This window comes from Mirounga leonina, unplaced genomic scaffold (assembly GCF_011800145.1).
Source record: "Mirounga leonina isolate KUSES-001 unplaced genomic scaffold, KU_Mleo_1.0 Mir_176, whole genome shotgun sequence".
NCBI classification, from domain to species: Eukaryota; Metazoa; Chordata; class Mammalia; order Carnivora; family Phocidae; genus Mirounga; species Mirounga leonina.
Genome location: NW_023270454.1, coordinates 39,338,197 through 39,360,291, shown reverse-complemented (window position 1 = coordinate 39,360,291; position 22,095 = coordinate 39,338,197). Strand labels below are relative to the sequence as shown.

The window sequence follows — 22,095 nt, the reverse complement described above, 5'->3', positions numbered from 1 at the left end:
CAGGGTCCTGGGATCGAGCCCAGCATTGGGCTCCCTGCTCAGCGAGAGCCTGCTTCTCCCTTTCCCTCTCCCCTGCTTGTGCTTTCTCTCTGTCAAATAAATAAATAAGATCTTTAAAAAAAAAAAAAAAAACCAAAAATATGAAAGGATGAAACATTGACAATGGCACTGATACAGACAATAAAAATTGCCCCTTCTCGCTCCAGCTGGTTCACGATCGTGACCCTGAACTAGCATTTTAGAATAACAAGAGGCTTCAAAGAATGCGTGTGGAAGCAACACCAATGATGCCATGTGGAAACAGTACACTTTTTAGAATGATATTCGTGTCAATTAGATAAATTAAAAATCTCTCATCTCAGGGCGCCTGGGTGGCTCAGTTGGTTGAGCGACTGCCTTCGGCTCAGGTCATGATCCTGGAGTCCCTGGATCGAGTCCCGGGATCGAGTCCCGCATCGGGCTCCCTGCTCAGCGGGGAGTCTGCTTCTCCCTCTGACTCTCCTCCCTCTCGTGCTCTCTGTCTCTCATTATCTCTCTCTCCAATAAATAAATAAAAAATCTTAAAAAAAAAAAAAATCTTTCATCTCCAGCTGGCCATCCTCAAAGATACGGGGTTCTCACTGGTCCTAAAAACTCCGTCCAGGTGTGAAACCCGATTCCTGTAGACTGTGGGTTTGTTACTAACACTCTGTGAACAACAGTGCAGGGCAAGGGACCCAGGTGAAGTGAAAGGAACAACCAGGGACAAGAAATAAGCTCACACGGTGGCATCCTATCGCAGGGCCTGGCACCCGCGGGCGTCTGATCAAGGTGGCCGCTCTCTGCCTTTGCTTTCTCTTGCTTGACTTTGCCCTTGCCAAAACCAAATGGACTGAAGAGTTGGGGTGGGTTTCCTTGGTGGCTCGGGGAAAGACGGAGCCCCAGGCCTCTCCCTGAGCCTCTGAGGCAAGGATGGAGGCCGAAGTGTAAATGTTATTCCACAGAAGTCTGACACCACCCGTTGGACTCTTTGTCCTCAGAGAGAAGCAATGTGGGAGTGAGGCAGCCTTGGCCCGGCGGCCTTGCCCTCACCTTGTGAGTGGAGCTGGGTCCCCAGTGAAGTGGAGAGAAACCTAGCCCCACTCTTCATATGGGAATGAAGAACCCGAGTCTCACACGCTGAATGGTATTCTTCCTTTCCTCTTTCTTAGCCTACCCTGTCTCTCTAAAGTAGCGATCACATGGAACACAAGCACAAGCATCCAGACACAATTTTCCCTTCTTTAGGGGACCAGATCGGTATAGGCTTCTCCACGGTTAGTTCATCCTAAGTTTCATTTTTCTCCACAGCGTGGCCCTTGGTTCATTTCCACAATGCCTAGAGTGCTGCGGGCCTCAGCAGGGAGAAGCTCCCCATTCCTGCTCTGAGGAATGAAATCCAAGGCTGTGGCTTTTCCATGGGTGCTCCATACCCCAGAGAAAGGCAAAACACATGCTCTGATCAGTTTCCTACTCTCCCTATGGACACACTGCTCATCTGCTCCTGGGGAAAACAAGGGCAAATGCTCTCCGTGAAACAAAACAGAAGGGCAGAAGATTTTACTCTGGTTCTTCTAATAATATACAAGAATCTTTGAGAACAGTATATTCTAACAGAAGAGCCCTACAGTGACCTACAGTACACACACACACACACACACTTTCGATTCCTAAAACAATTTCAAAGACATTTTATCAGAATTGGCCTTTTGAATTGGCTCACCAAAATTGTGAGTTATTTCCCCTCTACCATATACTACCTGGCAACTCAGGAAGGAGAAGTCACAAACATCTGAAGATTTAGCTATGCACACTAGAAATCACAGTTCACTAGACAGAGGTAAGCAGGGGGTCCACTTAGAATCAAGTTTTTAAAAACCTACAGGGCGCCTGGGTGGCTCAGTTGGTTAGGCATCTGCCTTCAGTTCAGGTCAGGATCTCAGGGTCCTGGGATCGAGCTTCACACATAGGGCTCCTTGTTCAGTGGGGAGTCTGCTTCTCCTTTCCCCCCACCCCTGCTCATGCTCTCTCTCTCTCTCTCAAATAAATAAATAAATATTTTAAAAATAAAATAAAAACCTACAATGAGGAGTACCAGGTGTTCTATCTGAATCTTCAAGGAACAAATATGCCCTCAAAAATGGAACTTGAACTTTAAAGGTAATAAAGAGTTAGTGAGCCCTGGAAGTTCTCTTTCTGGGGTCCAAGAAACATTATTTTCCATCAGAGCAAAGTAGTTGAGGCTTTATCCTTTGGTCAATTTTTAAACTTGCCTTTGCATCCTCCAGACCAGCAAGCAATGCAACAGGTCCTTGCCTGAGATAGCTCAGCTGGGCATTTGCTGGTGTTTTCAGATTGGCCACCAAACCGGGCCCATGGTTGCAGCACAAGTTTTGGACTCGATTCTGGGTCTGATGTTGCCTAGCATTAGATGACACAGGAGGCTCACGTGACGAAAAGGAAGTCCCTCCCCCCTTCTGGTCACGCAGAAGATGATCACAAGTCAGGATGTGTCCATCACACTAAACGAATTCTGCACAATTTCACTTGTGTCCAATGACAATCAAGAATGAAAATCTTTCAGTCACTGGGGGCTCCAGGAGATCAGTTTCTCCAACCAGCAGATGACGTGGAGTGGCTCAGTCATTATCTGCTGACCTCTGAGTGTCCCAGTGTTAATGTAAAACCTCTCCCAATCATCTTGTTTTCTTTTCATTTGATGATTTCACTAGAAATTAGCTAAAGAGGCACATTTAAACTGTACGTCCACCATTTGGTAACATTCCAAATGATCTCATTTTTAAAAAATTAACCTATTTTTCATCTAATGTCCAGAATACACTTCACTTGTCTCACATTAAAAAAAAAAAGAAAGAAAGTAAAAGGGTCAATTAAAGCATCTGATCTAACCTTAAATCTATTTAACATTATTATCCTTTGCCATTTAATAAATCTAAGCCCTGTCCACCTCATCTGCTGTGATTAATAGGCCTTTATATATCCTTCTCTGAACCTGAATGCTGGTTGGGGGTGTAGGTTTTAAATAAAATCCTTGCAAGATTCAGTAAAATTCCTGCTGACATGAAAATAACCAAAAAGCAAGGTCCATCTCTGTCAAGTGATCAGTTGGTCACTGCTTTACGCCCAAAGAGGAGGGAGAAGGACAGAGAGAGTCCCTAATACCCAAAGACAGGAAGGAGCAAGTGAAGAGTTTTCTCTCAATAGCTGAGAGTTTTCTAAACTTTTAAGTATTTTCCACTAAAAGATGGTACCAGGGTATAAGTATATACAGACAAGTTTCACATGTTTTCCTTGGGTGGTACTAAATATTACTGAATCATGCCCCCAGGCTATCTCTGTTGAGAAGCCTTGACTATTTCTCTTCCATTGGTTGATGTTTCCAGCAGGCAGGGAAGGGCTGGTAAGCATGGTGCAGAGAGCAGAACATCCCATAACAACAGATATTAACCCAGGCACTAATTAACTAGAGTGAGGGAGGGAAGTATGGGTAGCAACAGATGGGGTGGGAAGAGAATGCAGGACCTGTGCAGGAGAGGGCACTGTTTTATTCCCCTAGGTTCCCTTTAGGACCTAAAGCAGGGCTTAGAAAATAGTAGGAGCTCAATAAATACTTGTTGAAAAAATGAATAAGTGGAAGAAAAAACAAACAAAAATAAGAAGAAAGAAGGAAGACCATAAAGAAGAAGTAGAGAGATAAGAGAGAACTAAAGGACAGAGTTCATTTAAGCCCAAGAAATCTTTACATACTTGTGCCAGAAATCAAATCCCTTAGAGCCAGTGATAAATGAGCGTTTGCTTTTGCTAGGGCACTGTCCCTAGCACCATGCTTGCGGGAACCCTTAGACCGGGGGTGAGACCATCTGATGGTGGAAAATGGTCCCTCTGGGCTCTTAATTCCCCTTAGTTCTTGGAGACATGAGTGCATGGGTATCCTCATGATGTATTCTGGCTGTGTTTCAACCTTCTCTTCCAAATGTTTTTGAAATCAAAGCTACTTACAAGTAGCAATAAATGACTCATTTGAATTTCCCTTCCTCTCTCTCTGTGTCCTCTCCTGGGCAGGTGCTGAAGAGCAATGAAACAGCCAACCAGGGAGAAGGGGGAGGTAACCCCAAATCGGACAATGAGGCCTAACGCTTGAACACTCACTGTTACCACAGGATGAACACTTTAGCTCTGGATGTCTCCCGGAAAGCCGAGAGAGAGTCATATAGGAAGAGCTTTCTAACATAAACAATGTGTTAGGAGAATATATTTTAAACAGCATTAAAATGGGATAAACAGGGCGCAAAGGCTTTAGCACAAGTAACTGAGAAGAGACCACCATCTGTCCTGGTTAAACTATCCTCCTCCTCCTACTCCCCAGTTTTCTTTTTTCTTTTCCACAGCTCTTTAAAACAAAGTGGAGGCAAAAAGGTATTATCTACATATTATCCAATCTGTGAGCTAAATAAGCATTGATGAATTCCAACTGAAGACGAGTACCAATATTCAAATGTATAGAGTGAGGCAGGATGATTCCACTCTCAAAGTAAGTCCCGCAAATCACTGCACTCTCACCTTTCGTTCTCATTAATCTTTTGGCTCTGCTGAGAGCCTCTTTCCCTCTCGACCAGAGGGGCTATGAAACGTACCTTTGGCTACATATATGTGGACCACAGAAAGCCTCCAATAAGGCTATCTCCATGAATGCCCCTACCCCAGAACACTAGGAAGAATTTCTGGTAGCAACGGTAGGGAACTGTGTGTCTATCTTTAGGTAAGTTTATGGGGATAAGGATGGTAGTAGCAGGAAGTAAGGAGGGAGTTCATAATTCATTCTTTAGACAACGACCCTCACCACCTGATTTTGGCCCTAAGATGAAATGTGGTGGGTCACAACTATATTCTATCACTTCCCCCCATTTCTCCAGCTGGGGAGATAAGTGATCCAAGCACATGGCAAGTCACGGGAAACCAGGAAATGTGCTGGAATCCAGCTGCTGTCCCCAATTTAGGAAATAGGAAGTAAATCACCTCACAGCACAAACTCAGGATGGTTCAGATTGGGGAAAAACAGATACATGGGTGGCGTAAATAGAATTATGAAGAGGGAAGACCAAGATCCCTTCAGACAGAATGGCATTGGTCCTCGCATTTGGATAAAGCAAAAATGCCCCTCTCAATCCTTCATCTTCATGTAAGAATAATAGAAGCCATAAAGGAGAAATAGAAACAAAGCCTAAAGTGAGTAGGAGGAAGGAAATAATAAAGATTAGAGCAGAAATAAATGAAATAGAGACTAAAAAAACCCCAACAGAACAGATCAATGAAACCAGGAACTGGTTCTTTGAAAAGATAAACAAAATTGATAAACTTTTAGCCAGACTCACCAAGAAAGAAAGGGGACTCAAATGAAATCAGAAATGAAGGAGAGGGGCGCCTGGGTGGCTCAGTCAGTTAAGCGCCTGCCTTCGGCTCAGGTCACGATCCTGGGGTCCTGGGATCGAGCCCTGCGTCTGACTCCCTGCTCCGCCGGGAGCCTGCTTCTCCCTCTCCCTCTGCTTGCCACTCTGCCTACTTGTGCTCTCTCTCTATCTCTCTGTCAAATAAATAAATAAAATCTTAAAAAAAAAAAAAAAGAAATGAAGGAGAAATAGTAACTGACACCACAGAAATACAAAGGATTATAAGAGATTATGAAAAATTGTACACCAAGGGCGCCTGGGTGGCTCAGTTGGTTAAGCGACTGCCTTCGGCTCAGGTCATGATCCTGGAGTCCCTGGATCGAGTCCCGCATCGGGCTCCCTGCTTGGCAGGGAGCCTGCTTCTCCCTCTCCCGCTCCCCCCTCTTGTGCTCTCTCTCTCTCTCACTCTCTCTCTCAAATAAATAAATAAAATCTTAAAACAAAAAAAAAAAAAGAAAAGAAAAATTGTACACCAACAAATTGATAACCTAGAAGAAATGGATAAATTCCTAGAAACATACAACCTTCTAAAACTGGATCAGAACCAAATAGAAAATTTGAACAGACTGATTACTAGTAATGAAACTAAATCAGTAATCAAAAAACTTCCAACAGGGGCGCCTGGGTGGCTCAGTTGGTTAAGCGGCTGCCTTCGGCTCAGGTCACGATCCCAGGGTCCTGGGATCGAGCCCCGCATCGGGCTCCCTGCTCGGCGGGAAGCCTGCTTCTCCCTCTCCCACTCCCCCTGCTTGTGTTCCCTCTCTCGCGGTCTCTCTCTCTGTCAAATAAATAAATAAATAAATAAAATCTAAAAAAAAAAAACAACAAAAAACAAACTTCCAACAAACAAAAGTCCAGGACAAGATGGCTTCACAGGTGAATTCTACCAAACATTTAAAGAAGAGTTAGTACCTATTGTTCTCAAAACTTCCAAAATATAGAAGAGGAAGGAGAGTTTCCAAATTCATTCCACAGGGCCAGCATTACCGTGATACCAGAACCAGATAAAGACATTACAAAAATAAAACTATAGGCCAATATCTTTGATGAACACAGATGCAAAAATCTTCAAAAAAATATTAGCAAACCGATTCAACAATGCATTAAAAAAACCATTCGCCACGATCAAGTGGGATTTATTTCAAGGATGCAAGGGTGGTTCAATATTTGCAAATTAATCAACATGATACAACACATTAATAGGAGAAAAGATTAAAACCATATGATCATCTCAGTAGACACAGCAAAAGCAGAGTACAACATCTATTCATGATCAAAGCTCTCAACAAAGCAGGCTTAGAGGGAGCATACCTCAACATAATAAAGGCCATTCATAAAAACCCCACAGCTAACACCATACTCAATGGTGAAAAACTGACAGCTTTTCCTTTAAGATTAAGAACAAGACAGAGCTGTCCACTTTCACCACATTTATTCAACACAGTACTAGAAGTCCTAGCCACAGCAATCAGACAACAAGAAGGAATAAAAGGCATTCACATTGGTGAGGAAGAAGTAATACTTTCACTATCTGCAGATGACATGATACTATATAAAGAAAACCCTAAAGACTCCACCAAAAAACTACTAGAACTGAAATATGAATTCAGTAACGTCACAGGATACAAAATTAATATACAGAAACCCACTGCATTTCTATACACTAATAATGAAGTAACAGAAAGAGAAGTTAAGTAAACAATCCTATTTATAATTGTACAAAAATAATAAAATACCTAGGAATAAACCTAACCAAGGAGGTAAAAGGCCTGTACTCCAAAAACTATAAAACACTGATGAAAGAAATTGAAGATGACAGAAACAAATGGAAAGATATTCCATGCTCATGGATTAGAAGAAGCAGTATCGTTAAAATGCCCATACTACCTAAAGCAATCTACAGATTTAAGGCAATTCCTATTAAAATACCAACTATACTCTTCACATCACTAGAACAAATAATACTAAGATTTGTAAGAACCATAGAAGACCCTGAATAGCCAAAACAGTACTGAGAAAGAAGAACAAAGCTGGAGGCATCACAGTCCCAGATTTCAAGACAGACTACAAAGCTGTAGTAATCAAACAGGATGGTACTGGCACAAAAACAGACACACAGATCAACAGAACAGGAGAGCCCCAAAATAAACACATGCTTATATCGTCAATTAATCTACAACAAAGGAGGCAAGAATACACAATGGGAAATGGTGTTGGGAAATAAATGGTGTTGGGAAAACTGGACAGCTACATGTAAAAGAATGAAACTGAATCATTTTTTTACACCATACACAAAAATAAACTCAAAATGGATTAAAGACCTAAATATGAGATCTGAAACCAAAAAACTCCTAGAAGAAAACATAGACAGTAATTTCTTTAACATTGGCCATAGAAACATTTTTCTAGATATGTCTGCTGAAGCAAGGGAAACAAAAGCAGAAGTAAACTACTGGGACTACACCAAAATAAAAAACTTTTGTGCAGGGAAGGAAACATCAACAAAACAAAAAGGCAACCTACTGAATGGGAGAAAATATTTGCAAATAATATATTCAATGAGGGATTACTATCCAAAATATATAAAGAACTTATACAACTCAACACCAAAAAATTAATAATCCACTTAAAAATGGCCCGAAGACATGAATATTTTTCCAAAGAAGACATACAGATGGCCAACGGACACATGAAAAGATGCTCAACATCACAACTTATCAGGGAGATGCAAATCAAAACCACAATGAGATAATACCTACTGTCAAAATGGCTAAAATCAACAACACAAGAAACAACAGATGTTGGTGACGATTTGGAGAAAAAGGAACCCTCTTGCACTGTTGGTGGGAATGCAAACTGGTGCAGCCATTGTGGAAAACAGTACGGAGGTTCCTCAAAAGACTCAAAATAGAATTACCACTACTACTGGGTATTTACCCAAAGGAAATGAAATCACTAATTCAAAAATACATACGCACCCCTAGGTTATTTACAACAGCTCAGATACGGAAGCAACCCAAGTGTCCATCCATAGATGAATGGATAAATAAGATGTGATGTGTGTATATACACACACAGACACACACGCGCATACACACAATAGAATATGACTCAGCCATAAAAAAGAATGAGATCTTGCCATTTGTAACAACACGGATGGACCTAGAGGGTATAATGCTAAATGAAATAAGTCAGTCAGAGAAAGACAAATACCATATGGTTTTACTCATGTGTGGAATTTAAGAAACAAATGAATAAACAAAGAAAGAAAGAGACAAAGAAAAAAATCAGACTCTTAAATACAGAGAACAAACTGGTGCTTGCCAGAGGGAAGGTGAGTGGGGGTATGGGTGAAACAGATAAAGATTAAGAGTACACTTATCTCGATGAGCACTGAGTAATATACAAAAATTGCTCAATCATTAAATTGTATACCTAAAACTAATATAACACTAAAATTTTTTAAATTTAGGAAAAAAAATTTTTAAAAAGAGGAACAGAAGCCATAAAGGAGAAATCGTTCGCTTCACAGAAGTTTCCCATTCTTGGGCCATTCTGAACATTCCCCTACCCAAGGGAAACAGAGCCTGTCGCTCTCAGATTGTGGGTATCTTCCGGTGCTCAGTGCAGTGAGTGGCCCAGGCACTACCACTCGAGCCCCTGTTCAGTGGGCGATGTGACCACTCAGCAGTGGACAGGCTTCCTGGCAGTGGAGAAAGGGTTCTCTTCTCCAGAGCTAGATCTGTGATACCAGTTTGTACCCAGATGAGCACAGAATCCATGGGGTTTATCCATACATGTGAATGTCCCCCTTCCTTGACACGGATAAGTGAAAGGTGAAAGGTTAATATGGCAATGAAGAGAAAAGCTACTGTGGAATGAGAATGTTTTAGAGCTCTTGTTGAGGGAAATAATGGTCGTGCTCTTCCTGACAAGACTATAACTGTGGTAACATATAGCAAAAAGGCCGGGTAAGAACTATAAAAAGCTAGAGCAGTAGAGGAGATCCAAATGCAGTGATAGGGCACACGGCTTTTACCTGGCAGGGACCTTTGTCCTCTGTGTGAAAAATGGAACAGGATGTGTTTGGTTGCTCAACTATTTGCATCCATACTGCAACTGGATCCCTCAGACAATAAAGCTTCTTCGTAGAGTTGTCACCATTGAATAGTATTTGTTAGTGGTCTCTCAGTGCCACAGTTTGTGTTGTGGATAACATCTGTAGTCATTTATACCAGGAAACCAAAAACAACACAGGAATCAAGAGGGCACACTATCCCAACTGCAAGCACATTTTCTAGGTGTCATTCTTCATTTTCTTCCCTCAAGGGGAAGATCAAGGAAGATCTGGAACACCTCCACATCATCTACCCTCAACCCTTCCAGCTGTGGTCAAACCCCTCTCTCCCCCAGTTCAGCCAAACAGAAAAGGAATCTATAACGAAGGTGGAGCCAGTGAAATTCCTTTCAGAGTTCTTGCCTGGTTTCTGGAAACCCAGGCCAGTACAAATTTTCGCGACTATATTAACATATGCAGCTATAAGCAAAAGGATGACCAGAGGGGTGAGGGCTCTACAGGGAAAAGCAGGTGCAGAGGCACTGACCCTTGGGGGTGTGAGCCGGAAGAGCTTCCACATGAGGTGGGGGGGCACCAACAGCCATTCAGGCATGTGTCTCCAAGATCTGTAAGCTGTGTGTGAAATTATGAAATGAGTAGAAGGGTGCTTACTAGTCAAAGAGTGAGGGTAACACCAGTTATTGTGGGAGAATCTGCTCGAAGCAAGTTCCCTCTTCTTGCTGGGAAAAGAATGGTCCTTCCAGACCATGGCTAGGTGCTACTCTGTCCTGTCTGAAGAGTCAGGTAAATAAAACCGCTGTATCTCTGTTGAGTTTAACAAGATCTAGTCCTTCAAGAAAAGGATTCTTTTTAGTATATAAACATGTCATATTTTTATCTTATTAAAGTGATTTAGTCCCTGTTTGTATAAGACATGGTTTTCACACTCCATATACCTTCAATTCTCACTGAGTTTTCAAGTACTAAAAGAAGAGTCTAATTCCTTATTTAAGATTTAACTCCCCCAGTTATGGGTTTTCTTTGTATGTGTGTGTACATACACATACATGTACGCATACATATTCATATACACATAGATATTCATATACACATACATACACATGCATATCCCGAGAGTTGCTTGGATATATATGGCATGAGGAAAGTGATCTGGCCATTAGTTGGAAGCCCATTACTAGTCACATTCATTATAAGTCATTTAAAAAGTTGACATACAGGGTGCCTGGGTGGCTCAGTCAGTTAAGCATCCGATTCTTGATTTTGGCTCAGGTCATGATCACAGGGTCATGACATCGAGCTCCACAGTGGGCTCCGTGCTCAGCGGGGAGTCTGCTTGAGATTCTCTCTCTCCTTCTCTCTCTGCCCCTCCCCCTGCTCTCTCTCTGCCCCTCCCCCGCTCTCTGTCTCTAAAATAAATAAGTAAATCTTTAGGAAAAAAAGTTGACATACAAATATTCTTTGCCATCAGCTGAACTAGAGAATGCTATTGCAAATACAGAAATCAGACGGCTTAATTCCACTAGGAGGCCTGTAGTCAATAAATTAGTTTTCATAGGCTTTATATCTGCAAATTAAATGCTGCCCTTATATAAGTAAAGACAGGCTTTCATTTTAATATTAAACAAGTCTGCATTTTTACTTAATTTCTGGAATTATGGAAAATGTGATGGTGCTCACAAGCAACAAAAGAAAAGAGAGATAAACTGGACTGTATCAAAATTAAAACCCTTTGTGCTACAAAAAAAAAAAAGAGTCGGACGCTTAACTGACTGAGCCACCCAAAACCCTTTGTGCTACAAATAATACCATTAAGAAAATGAAAAGACAATCAGCAGAATAGGAGAAAATATTTGCAAATCATACATCTGCTAAGGGGCGTATATTCAGAATACCTAAGGAATTTTTACAACTCAAGAATAAAAGGACAAATAACTCAAAAAGCAGGAAAAGGACTTGAATAGACATTTCTCCAAAGAAGATACACAAATGGCCAATAAGCACATGAAAAAGTGCTTAGTCATCAGGGAAATGCAAATCAAAACCACAGTGAGATACTAGTTCATACCCGGTATGATGACTGTAATAAAAAAGACAGACAAAAAGTTTTGGCAAGGATGTGGAAAAATTAAACTCTCATACATTGCTGGTGGGGATGTAAAATGGTGCAGCTGCTTTGGCAAACAGCTTGGCAGTTCCTCAAAATGTTAAACACAGAGTTACCATTTGATTCAGCAGTTCTACTCCTAGGTATATACCCAAGAGAAACTAAACATATGTCCACAAAAAAACTTGTACATGAACGTTCACAGCAGCCATAAGTTGGGCAACAACCAAATGTTCCTCAGCAGATGACTTGATAAACAAAATGTGGTATATATCCATTTTATACTACATATAAAATTAACATTACATTATTGGTGTATTTATTCCAATAATATCCAATGGAATATTATTCAGCCACAAAAAGGAATAAAGTACTGATACATAGAGGAACAACACAGATGAACTTTATTTTTTAATTTTTTTAAAGATTTTATTTATTTATTTGACAGAGAGAGAGAGGGAGGGAGAGCACAAGTGGGGAGAGGGGCAGAAGCAGGCTCCCCGCTGAGCAGGGAGCCCGATGTAGGACTCGATCCCAGGGTCCTGGGATCATGAGCTGAGCTGAAGGCAGACGCTTAACTGACTGAGCCACCCAGGTGCCCCCAGAGATGAACTTTAAAAAACATTATGCTAAGTGAAAGAGCCAGTTACAAAAGAACATATGTTGTATGTTTTCATTCATATGAAATGTAGAGAACAGGCAAATCTACAGAGAGAGATAGCAGATTAGTGGTTGCCTAGGGTGGGGGTGACATGGGGATGGGTAAGGAGTGACTGCTAATGGGTACGGAGTTCTTTTCGGGGTGATGAAAATGTTTCATAACTAGATGTGATGATGGTTGCACAACTCTGTGAATATACTGAAAACCACTGAACTGTACACTTTAAATTGGTAAATTTTATGGTATGTGAATTATCTCTCAATAAAGATGTTTTTAAAAATGAAATGGTTCTTAAAAATCAGTCTAGAAGCCCCTCGAAAACATAACAATGTGAAATATATAAATTCTTAGAAAAGTAGTAGACCACTGGATTCAACCAATTTCTCCAGGTGCTCAAAAAAGTTGAAGTGAAAAAAAGAACTTCTCATTTCAGGCTGAGTAGACTACGCCACTTGACATTTTTATGCTCTCAGATTCTTTGGTGCCATGCATTTGACAATGTGATAAATAGACAATATTAATAAAATAAATAAACAAAATGCTTTTCAACCAATACTTCACAATTATTCATTACATCTTTTCCATAACTTTGCTACCATGTCCACCTGTTCGCTTTAGGACTGAGTGAGGAGGTAGAACCACCAGGTGCCACGTGCAATGGGGCCTCCCATGTCCTTTCCACCACTTAATTAGATCACTTGTAGGTTTGAAGGAGGCCAGTGTGAGCTGACATTAATAGAAAACTAAAATACCTACTTTCCATCCTTGTAGGTTATTACTGAAGCCATCCTGCTTATCAAGTTTGATAGACTACAATTTTCCAAAGGAGAAATCCTAAATAGAACAGTGAATAGTTATTGCCCTAAGAAATGGTTTAGCTAAAATCTCTTATTTATCTCCAGGAATTCTTTAGAATAGGACAGTCTCTGACATGGTCTTTGATTTGCTGGGGAGGGGGAGAGGAGGAGCTCTTTCCTCTCAAAAACAAAACAAAACAAAACAAAAGCCAATATCGCCCAGGAATAATCATGAAATTTAACACTGAAAAAAAGCAGTATTAATCTGAGGCTCACAAGCAACACTATCTTGATTTATTAGGTACATGTGCCCTTCCAAAAAAAGGTTCCCAGATACCATATTTCATAATAAGTTAGAAAGAATCTCTACTGAAGAAATGCTCTTTTTAAAAAGTAAAATGCACATTTGATAGAGCATTGTCCTCTGTCAGCTTTAACCTAAGGTATTCTTCTCAGACGGAAAAAACTTATTTCTTTAATTAACCATTTCCTCAGCACGGTGCTTTTCAAAACTTAGCTGTCAGGATCACATGAAGGGCTTGCAAAAACACAGACAGCTGGGCCTCCAACCTCAGAGTGTCAATGAGGTCCAGAGTAGGGCTCAAGAATTTGCATTTTGAACATTTCCCTATCCTCCCCCACCCATGCTGATTCTGCCAATCTGACGACCACACTTTGAGAAACCTTGCTTCAGCACCTACAGAGTTGAGAGGCTGGCTAGGCAAAGTCCTGGCTGGGCAGGTCTCCCCCAAGACTCTACCGGAAAAGAAAGGTAAAAGTCATCCAAAGGCCAAAACACATTTACATTCAATACTTAAATAACAGCAATTACTATAATCTGCTCCTCAAACTTTTGTGGTTCATACATATTGTTTATCTTCCTGGTTTCATGCCACCCCCATTCTTGCCCACCCAAGATGTGTTTCTGGTGGTTCTTCTCCCTCCCAGCCATCCTATACGACTGCAGCCATGTCTGCCCCAGATGCCCTTATCCCTAGTGACAGTACAGGTTTCCACTGGTGGATCCCAACTGCAGCTGAGGCAATCAACTGGAATTTGGAATTCCTCTTTTGAACAAGAGGCAAACTCAGAAGCTGCAAGAAATTGCCACTTTCCACCATGTGAGCTATGTAACAGAAAAGGTCCTGTACGTGCAGAGATGCAGGGATGAGGTAGGGAGTGAGAGCTTCCTGGTTTCCACGTGGTCCTCCAGACCCTGGCTTCAGTGAAGTACTCACACCCTTCTACATCCCTGCCCTGGGGTTCCATAAGTTAGCCCCAAACCTGTACCTTCTATTAAATTCCCCTCGCTTGCCTAAACTGGCTGAAGAGGATTTATTATGTATAACCCAAAGGGCCCTAATTAAAACTGTTAATAAAGTCAATTTTGGGGTCTCTTTCCTCTCTGTTTCAGTTCACTGCAGAGAATAACCTCACCTTAAACTTCATCCTACCCAAGTTTACCTGCTTCTAAATATTTCATAGCCATGGGGCGCCTGGCTGGCTCAGCTGGTGGAGCATGTGACTCTTGATTTCGGGACCGTGAGTTCGAGCCCCACATTGGGGATAGACATTACTTTAAAAGAAAAATTATTATATATATAATATTTATTATGTAATTATTATATATATATATTTCACAGCTGAAGCTCTATCTTACTCAGGAGATTCCCTGAACCCTAAACATCTCTATGTATTTCAAATCCATGCCTGCTTGGATTTTTCTACATGAGGCAATTATAACTTATATTTCTTTCCAAGACTAGACTGGGATAAATGAATATAAATCAGAAATGAACAGAAATCCACTTGGGTTTGTTCCTTGTGCACAGAAATAAGAAAACCTATAGAGGTGTCTCAAATTGAGATCTAATATGAAGTTTTATTTACCATGTTAGATATACTTAAGTGCTTAATTTTTCATTAATGTTTCTGAAATAACTTCAGCTTTTATTTTTGTGGAATTCACATGTTTAAAATGGTATTCTTAACCCGCTACTTCTAGGTTCAACCACCTACATGGTACATTTTATGTATTCATTCCCATGCAAACATGTGGCTTCCCAAAAGGAGAAGGGGCATTTCTTTATCTGTGTGTCTACCTACTCCTCTTACAGTACAACAGAGACAAAACAGATCAAGTTTTGTGTCACCTTCAGCATTGCATCACGTCTGTGATAACACATCTGTTCCAGAAGTTGGTGAGGTCACTCGACGTTGCAAAACCAGGGTTTCATAGTGACAGGATTCTCTTCGTCTGTCTAATGTTACAGATCCTCTGTACTGAACTTCAGGATTTTGGCCTCCTTGAATCAAGGCTTCTGGGAATTATCTTTGGCAACTCTGCGCTTCAGCAAAAAAGTCTGATTGTTTTGGCTGCCTTGTGTCACATAACAACAGGTAGTCACAGACATCCAGCAGTTTCCTCAGAGTGGGTTGCTTTCTTTATGGTAATCAATTTACTTGGCCCAGCTGTCAGGCACTTGACTTCCCAATTAACAACTGGAAGTAGAATTTGAGCCACAGGAAGGAAGAAAACTCAGATTTTCCCAAACACACAGTTAATGAAAAACTTAGCCTAGCCTCTACCTCATCTGTGTTTTTCCCATAAAATGTAAATGTCAATTTGGAAAACAATATACCTACAGATGTTTCTTCACCCGGGAAGGTTTCACATGATGTTTGACTGGGCCCCGTGCCCAACATCCATCATTAAGGAGTTAACATAAATTAATTTAAAACTGGAAATGAAGCAGCCAAAATTGTTGACCAGTTTCCTCTTATTAATTCAGTGAAAAGACTAAGAGGGTAGCCTACACTACAGATCAAAGCTTCTAATCTCAAGGAAAGAAACAACAAAGAAGAAAAATCCTTTTATTCCACATCTTAGCTATTCCTTTGGTCAAAACTGGAAGAAGAAACAAAATGTGTGATAATGCATGGGGCATACTTTTCTCACTCACCCAACTCTTCCTGGCCAAAAGGATTTTCCTCAATGTGGCAGAAGACTATACATGGAAATTAGCAAAGCAAGAAGCAATAGGGACTCGTGTTCATGAGAACGCCCACAGCCAGGCTTTGGGGTATCAGCTCAGGTGAACCTAAGGCATCCCTGACTAACCTGCATGGCTGCTTTGGGAGATGAATTACCCCTCTTGTCTACAGAGGGACAGGAACTATCATGGAAAGGGGGACTTGAAGACACCGACAAGTTCTTTACGTGGATGTCTTTCAGGACATTAATATTGAAATTGCTAAATTGCAGCTTGAGGAAAGAGAGCATGGGAAGTTTTTCCCTCACATCCTTCTTCCAAGAGCACTGATCCATCCATGATTAGAAACTCTAATATCTACTGTAAACCCAGTAAAGGGTGAGTCCCCTTTACCTTGGGGCTTAGGAATGAGATGACACTTTTTTTTTAAGTCACATGTTTATTTCTAGGACTAACTTGGAAACTTCTTCACAGATTACCTGACCATAGTCTGCTAGAATGTAGAAGTATGGAGTTCGAAGTGCAAAACGTTTACTGAATGGATTCCATTGCCCTGGACTACTTCCGACTAGACCATGCGAATCTAGAGGAGAGGGGCTGGGATGCTATTTCTTCGACCAAAGTCTCTCACACAAAGAACGTTGGGGGATTTTTTTCAAGGCAAAAAAAATTAGTTATCTTAGTCTTTCAAACAAGTGTTCATTCCATACTAGGAAGCAGGGTAGATGCCCTTTGGAAATATGACTATGTCATCCAATCAACTGTCTTTGACCCCCACAGCACATAAACTCAACAAAAGTCAACATAAACATTTAGAAGGACCATTGCTGTCCACAAGTATCATTAAATGTGCATGGCTGTATGGCCATATTCTATTTGAGGGATCTCATTATTATCTAGGAAATGCTTTCATATTTCAGTGTCCAAAATCATATCACCTAGAAGGATCAGGAGAAAATGTTTTCCTTAAAGAAAATCTTCCCTCAAATCTCATTTTTGCATATTATCTTCTGGTGCCACCCCATCTCTCTCTGCTCACAATACTGGTTGCCCAGCAAACTCTGAAACAGAAATAGCATACACTGGGATCCTACCAACCAGAGTCACTGTTGGAAGAGGGTCATTGCAATGTGAAAGCCTGTGCTATGGAAGAAGAATCAGAGAGCTGTGTGACCCCTTTGAATTGACTGGAAAAACAACAGACATATTACTCTACGTCACTGAGACCTTTTGACACAGGAAGGAGGGTTTAAGTATAAGAAAATATGTTGGACGGAACACCATATTTTTAAACTTTCAGCTTTCAGCAATCAGCACAGTCCTGCTAGGCCTCCCATCTGCTAAAGAGAAGCTGTTCTAATACTGCAAAGTTTAGAAAAATGGGGCTATAATAAGGATGTCATAACTGTACTCTGCTTTATCTATCACAAATCATGTTCCTCTGAAGTTCCAGTGTGTTCTAAATTAACATCAAAGGAAAGAATTCTTAACCCCACCAACTGGCAAATACAGGAATTTCAACTGTTCTGATACAATGGCTCTAAGTAAATCGCTATTAATTTCTTACTTTCCAACTTACTGGTCAACCAGAAGCACAGTCAGAATTGCTGAGGAAATTATAGGGAAGGAGCATCCCTAATGCATTTCTTGCTTTCATATTCCAAGCACAGGGAGTTACAAACTGAAAACAGCTTTTGATTCATATTAGCATTTTGAATATAGTTTCTAAAAAATTACCTTTTAACTGAGGCTGTGATATGACTTGGTAAGTATATTATTATTGATATGACTTTTCTTCCCATGCTCTAAAAGTCATACTCTTGAATTTAAAAGACACTAAATTTTTACCTGTTCTGAAGGGGCAGATGGGAGACTGGAAAAGAACCCAAAATATATGAATTTCAAATTATAATCAATTTTCCTATCTCTGACAGGCAGATTACATTTAAATACTACAAAAAAATTATTCATTCATCTTAAGAACTTAGATTAATTATTGTAATTGTCCACTATGAAATTTTCTCTTTGTAAAATCTCTTATTGCTACTCTATTGCTAATTACTACAAGAGCCATCTCAACTGTTTATTAAGTTAGGAAAAATATTTTTAATGGTTCTTAAAGAATACAGCATAAATACACACAAAAAGAAAGGTCCTCTATTAAGAAAGAATAGATATTTTGATCAATTAGCAGAAGTGCTTTGAATGTCGTTAGAATGCACTTAAGATTATGACCTGCATCATCTCAGAAAGCAGCAGTGTTTTCCAACAATTCCCAGGAAAAGAAGGCTGCATTTAACAAGACAGGTACACAGACAACATCTGCAAACAAACTCGTACACACAACGCAGGAATGCAAGCCAAGCTATCCAATCATTCCTGAATTTGCCTCAATAATGTGATATTGCTACCATGAGCCTAATTATAACCCATGCAGGAAGCAGCCCAGTTGGCTGCAAATGAAATGATCAGAACGTGAATATTTTAGAATAAATCAAGTACCTGATAGTTTCATGAGAAGTTCAGACGCTGCTTTGACAGACATATCCCGCCTTAGCACATTCCCCTTCCCTTCCTGGGGCTTAAGGGTGTCCTCAGAGATGCTTGGGGCTGGCAATTCCGATTCCGGGCTGAACACATAGCTGGACCGAGGCAAAGTGGCACTTAAGGCCTCCTCTTCCTTGGGCTCCTCTTTCACTTTAAAATTAAGATTCATGGGCTCCTTCTGATTTGCAGCTGTCAAAAGAAGAAAGGCATTATATATATATATGTACACATACAAAAGGCCACTCCCCCTCTTAGCTGCCCCCGGACTTAATGAAATATGGAATGCACCATCACACTGCGCTGACAGCAGGAGGGACCACAACCCAATCAAAACAGGCTGGAACCTGGGCAGAAAAAAATACAATACACTCCATGAGCATGCGGCTCTGAAGAATGTGGGCTTCTGAATCTTTGGAAGCTCGTATTTTAAGAAGTGCTGCCTCTACAAAGTGGACATTTTTCTCTCTGGTTTCCCTAAGTATCTTCTTTCCTGTATATGCTGCGGCCTCCCTGACCTATGAGGCTTCTCCCCACTTAATCCTATTATAAAATAATGCTTTCCGGCAATTATTCTGCCATAAAATACTCAATATAAACATGAGTCAGAGGCAATACCCAAAGCAAAAACCTGGGGTGGGGTAGTAAAGTGAGGAAGAATTTGCCAGAGAGAAGCTCAGGCTAGAGATATCCCACTTTGCCTAGAGATATCCCACTTTGCCTTATTGTGAACTGACATTCCTGACCCACAAACACTGGGGCATGCATTTGGAACTATTTTTCCAGTCATGGTAAATAAACCCGTATCTGTAGCTCAAGTCATCTGCGACCATAATGGGCATTTTTTTTTTTTAAGATTTTCTTTTTAAGTCATCTCCACACCCAACGTGGGGCTCGAACTCACAACCCTGAGATCCAGAGTAGCACGCACCACCGACTGAGCCAGCCAGGCGCCCCTCACGAGGGGGCATTTTTTTTTTTTTTAAAGAAAATCTTTTATTTTGAAATAATTTAGATTTACAGAAAAGTTGCAAAGATGGCTCAAGGAGTTCCCATATATTCTTCGTCCAGCGTTCTCAGATGTTCACATCTTACATAAGCATGGTGCATTTGTCAGAACTAAGAAATTCACATTGCTATGAGCTAAACTCCAGATTTTATTCAGATTTCACCAGTTTTTCCACTAATGTCCTTTTTCCATTTTTAGCATGGTTGGTTGGTGTGGAGTATGTGGTCAGGGCAGAGCTAACTGGCCTATTATGGGATGGCTTCTGTGGCTTGGCTACACCATAGCAGGCCTTCACCCACTGAGCTACACACTCCCTGGGAAAGACCATGAAGGAGGACAAGTATCCTCTGCCACCACTGGCCATTTTCCCAGGCAGCTTGCTCCCCTTTAATGGGCCATGCAGTAAGAACTTTAGGTTGGTTATATTAGATGTCTTTTGAGAAAGAAGATCTCATCCTAATACAGAGTTCTTAGGAACACTCATGAGAGTGAACCCGAAGCCCATTCCTGCTTAACGAATAAGAAGATGAAAATAAATCTCCAAAGTAAGCACTTCTAACTTGTTGCCCACCACCTACCCTAGCCTGCACCCAAGCACAAAGTCATTTCTCCCTTGTGCCCTCTAAAGGTGTACATTCTGGAATTACAAGTTCACACAGACCAGCATATTTAGAAACTGGACTCTGGAGGGTTAAGGTGACATTTGGAAATTTTACCACCAGAAAGATGCAGAGCTGGGACTAGAACTAGATCCACGAGCTGCCCGCCCTGTGCCTCCACCTTACCTACCTCCACCACACCATTCCTCCACTTCTGGTCCCTTTGCTATAACAACACTTGAATGTAAACTTGACCTTCAAGTGCCACCTTCTCAATGAAGTCTATCCTGACCATCCTGTTCAGAACTGCAATCCCCACCCCATGGTGCTCCCAATCTCTCTTACCTTACTCTTATCTTCCTTTTTTTTCCAAAAAACTTACCACCTGGTAACTTCTGGTTAAGGACTGAATTGTGCCCACCCCCACCAATTCTTATGTTGAAACTCTAACCCACAACGCGGCTGTATTTGGAGATAGGGAGGTAATTACAGTTCAATGAGGTCATGAGGGTGGGGCCCTAATCCAGTATGATGGATGTCCTATAAGAGATACCAGGGATGCATGCACACAGAAGAAAGATCGTGGGAGGACCCAGCAAGAAGGTGGCCATCTTTAAACCAAAAAGAGAAGCCTCAGGAGAAACCAATCCTGCCAACACCTTGATCAGACTTCCAGCCTCCAGAACTGTTAAAAGTAAGTTTCTTTCATTCAGGCCACCAAGTCTTTGCTATTTTGCCATGGCAGCCCAAGCAGACTAGTTACATACCATATAATTTTCTTATTTATTATGTTAACCATTGTGATCTGTTCCCCTAACTCAAAGGTAGGCTCCAAGAAGGCAATGATCTTTGTTTTAACACTGATGTACCTTGAGTGCCTAGAACAGTGCCTGGCACATTGCAGGCGCTCAATATATATCTGTGGAATGAATAAAATATGTTGTCTACAAATTAGTGACATCTGATGGTGCTTTAGTGTCACCCGTGGGAAACAAAAACTACGAATCCCAAAATATTCCACCAAAGGCAATCAGAAGTGTATTTCCTGGATCTGATCCTTAGACTGGGAATAAGACCTGGAGATAAAAGCTTTGCTATCTACACCACAGCACTTACCGAGGTGTCTGTGATAATCATTCACTTGGACTGTGCCATTACTAAAAGAGTAGTAAATTTCAGAAAAGTGCTTACAATCTGGCCCTTCAGGGTGCCCAGCCAGCTCAGTCGGTACAACATGCGACTATTGATCTCAGGGTCATGAGTTCGAGCCCCACGTTGGGTGCAGAGATTACTTTAAAAAAAATTAAAAATAAATGAAATAAAATAAAATTTGGCCCTTTGGGGACAGTGTCATCAGAATCCGAACCAAAGAGAATAATGATGGTCTCTAGAGCAATCATCGTGTAATTCTGACCTCAGCAAGGAAGGTAGATCCTAAGAGGACTTTGTTTACTTAGCACACTTCTCCCCTTTCAACCATTTCCTGGAGGTGGTGGGGGTGCAGGGGGGTGGGGTGAGGTGTTGCTGGCCACCTCCTAAAACTTCTCTCGCCCTATGCCTTTCTTCCAGAACCCTTTATAAAATCCTCTTCCAAAAGCATCCTAGTTAGTCACAACAGAATAATTAAGTGGTGTGTTTTCTGTTAAGCCTGAAACTTTGATTCTTTGGGAAGGAATAATAGAAAGTTATGTACTTTTTAAAATGCTTCTGTATCTTTTATTTTAAAACTTTTTAAAATTCTAAGGTGAGGCTAGGAAAGAGATAACCTATTGAAGCCCTAGAAGCAAATCCCAATTTCGAGAGAGAGCAACCTTAAGCTGATGC

At 41.0% G+C, this 22,095-nt stretch overlaps 1 protein-coding gene across 1 annotated transcript in view; it reads right to left on the bottom strand.

The window, feature by feature from the left end:
* ZNF827 (zinc finger protein 827) overlaps positions 1-22,095 on the bottom strand; it is a 167,463-nt gene that overhangs the window by 86,216 nt on the left and 59,152 nt on the right. Inside the window, exon 5 of the mRNA XM_035022959.1 lies at positions 18,622-18,855. Coding sequence (XP_034878850.1) covers positions 18,622-18,855 — 234 coding nt within the window. The remainder of the gene's footprint in view (positions 1-18,621; positions 18,856-22,095) is intronic.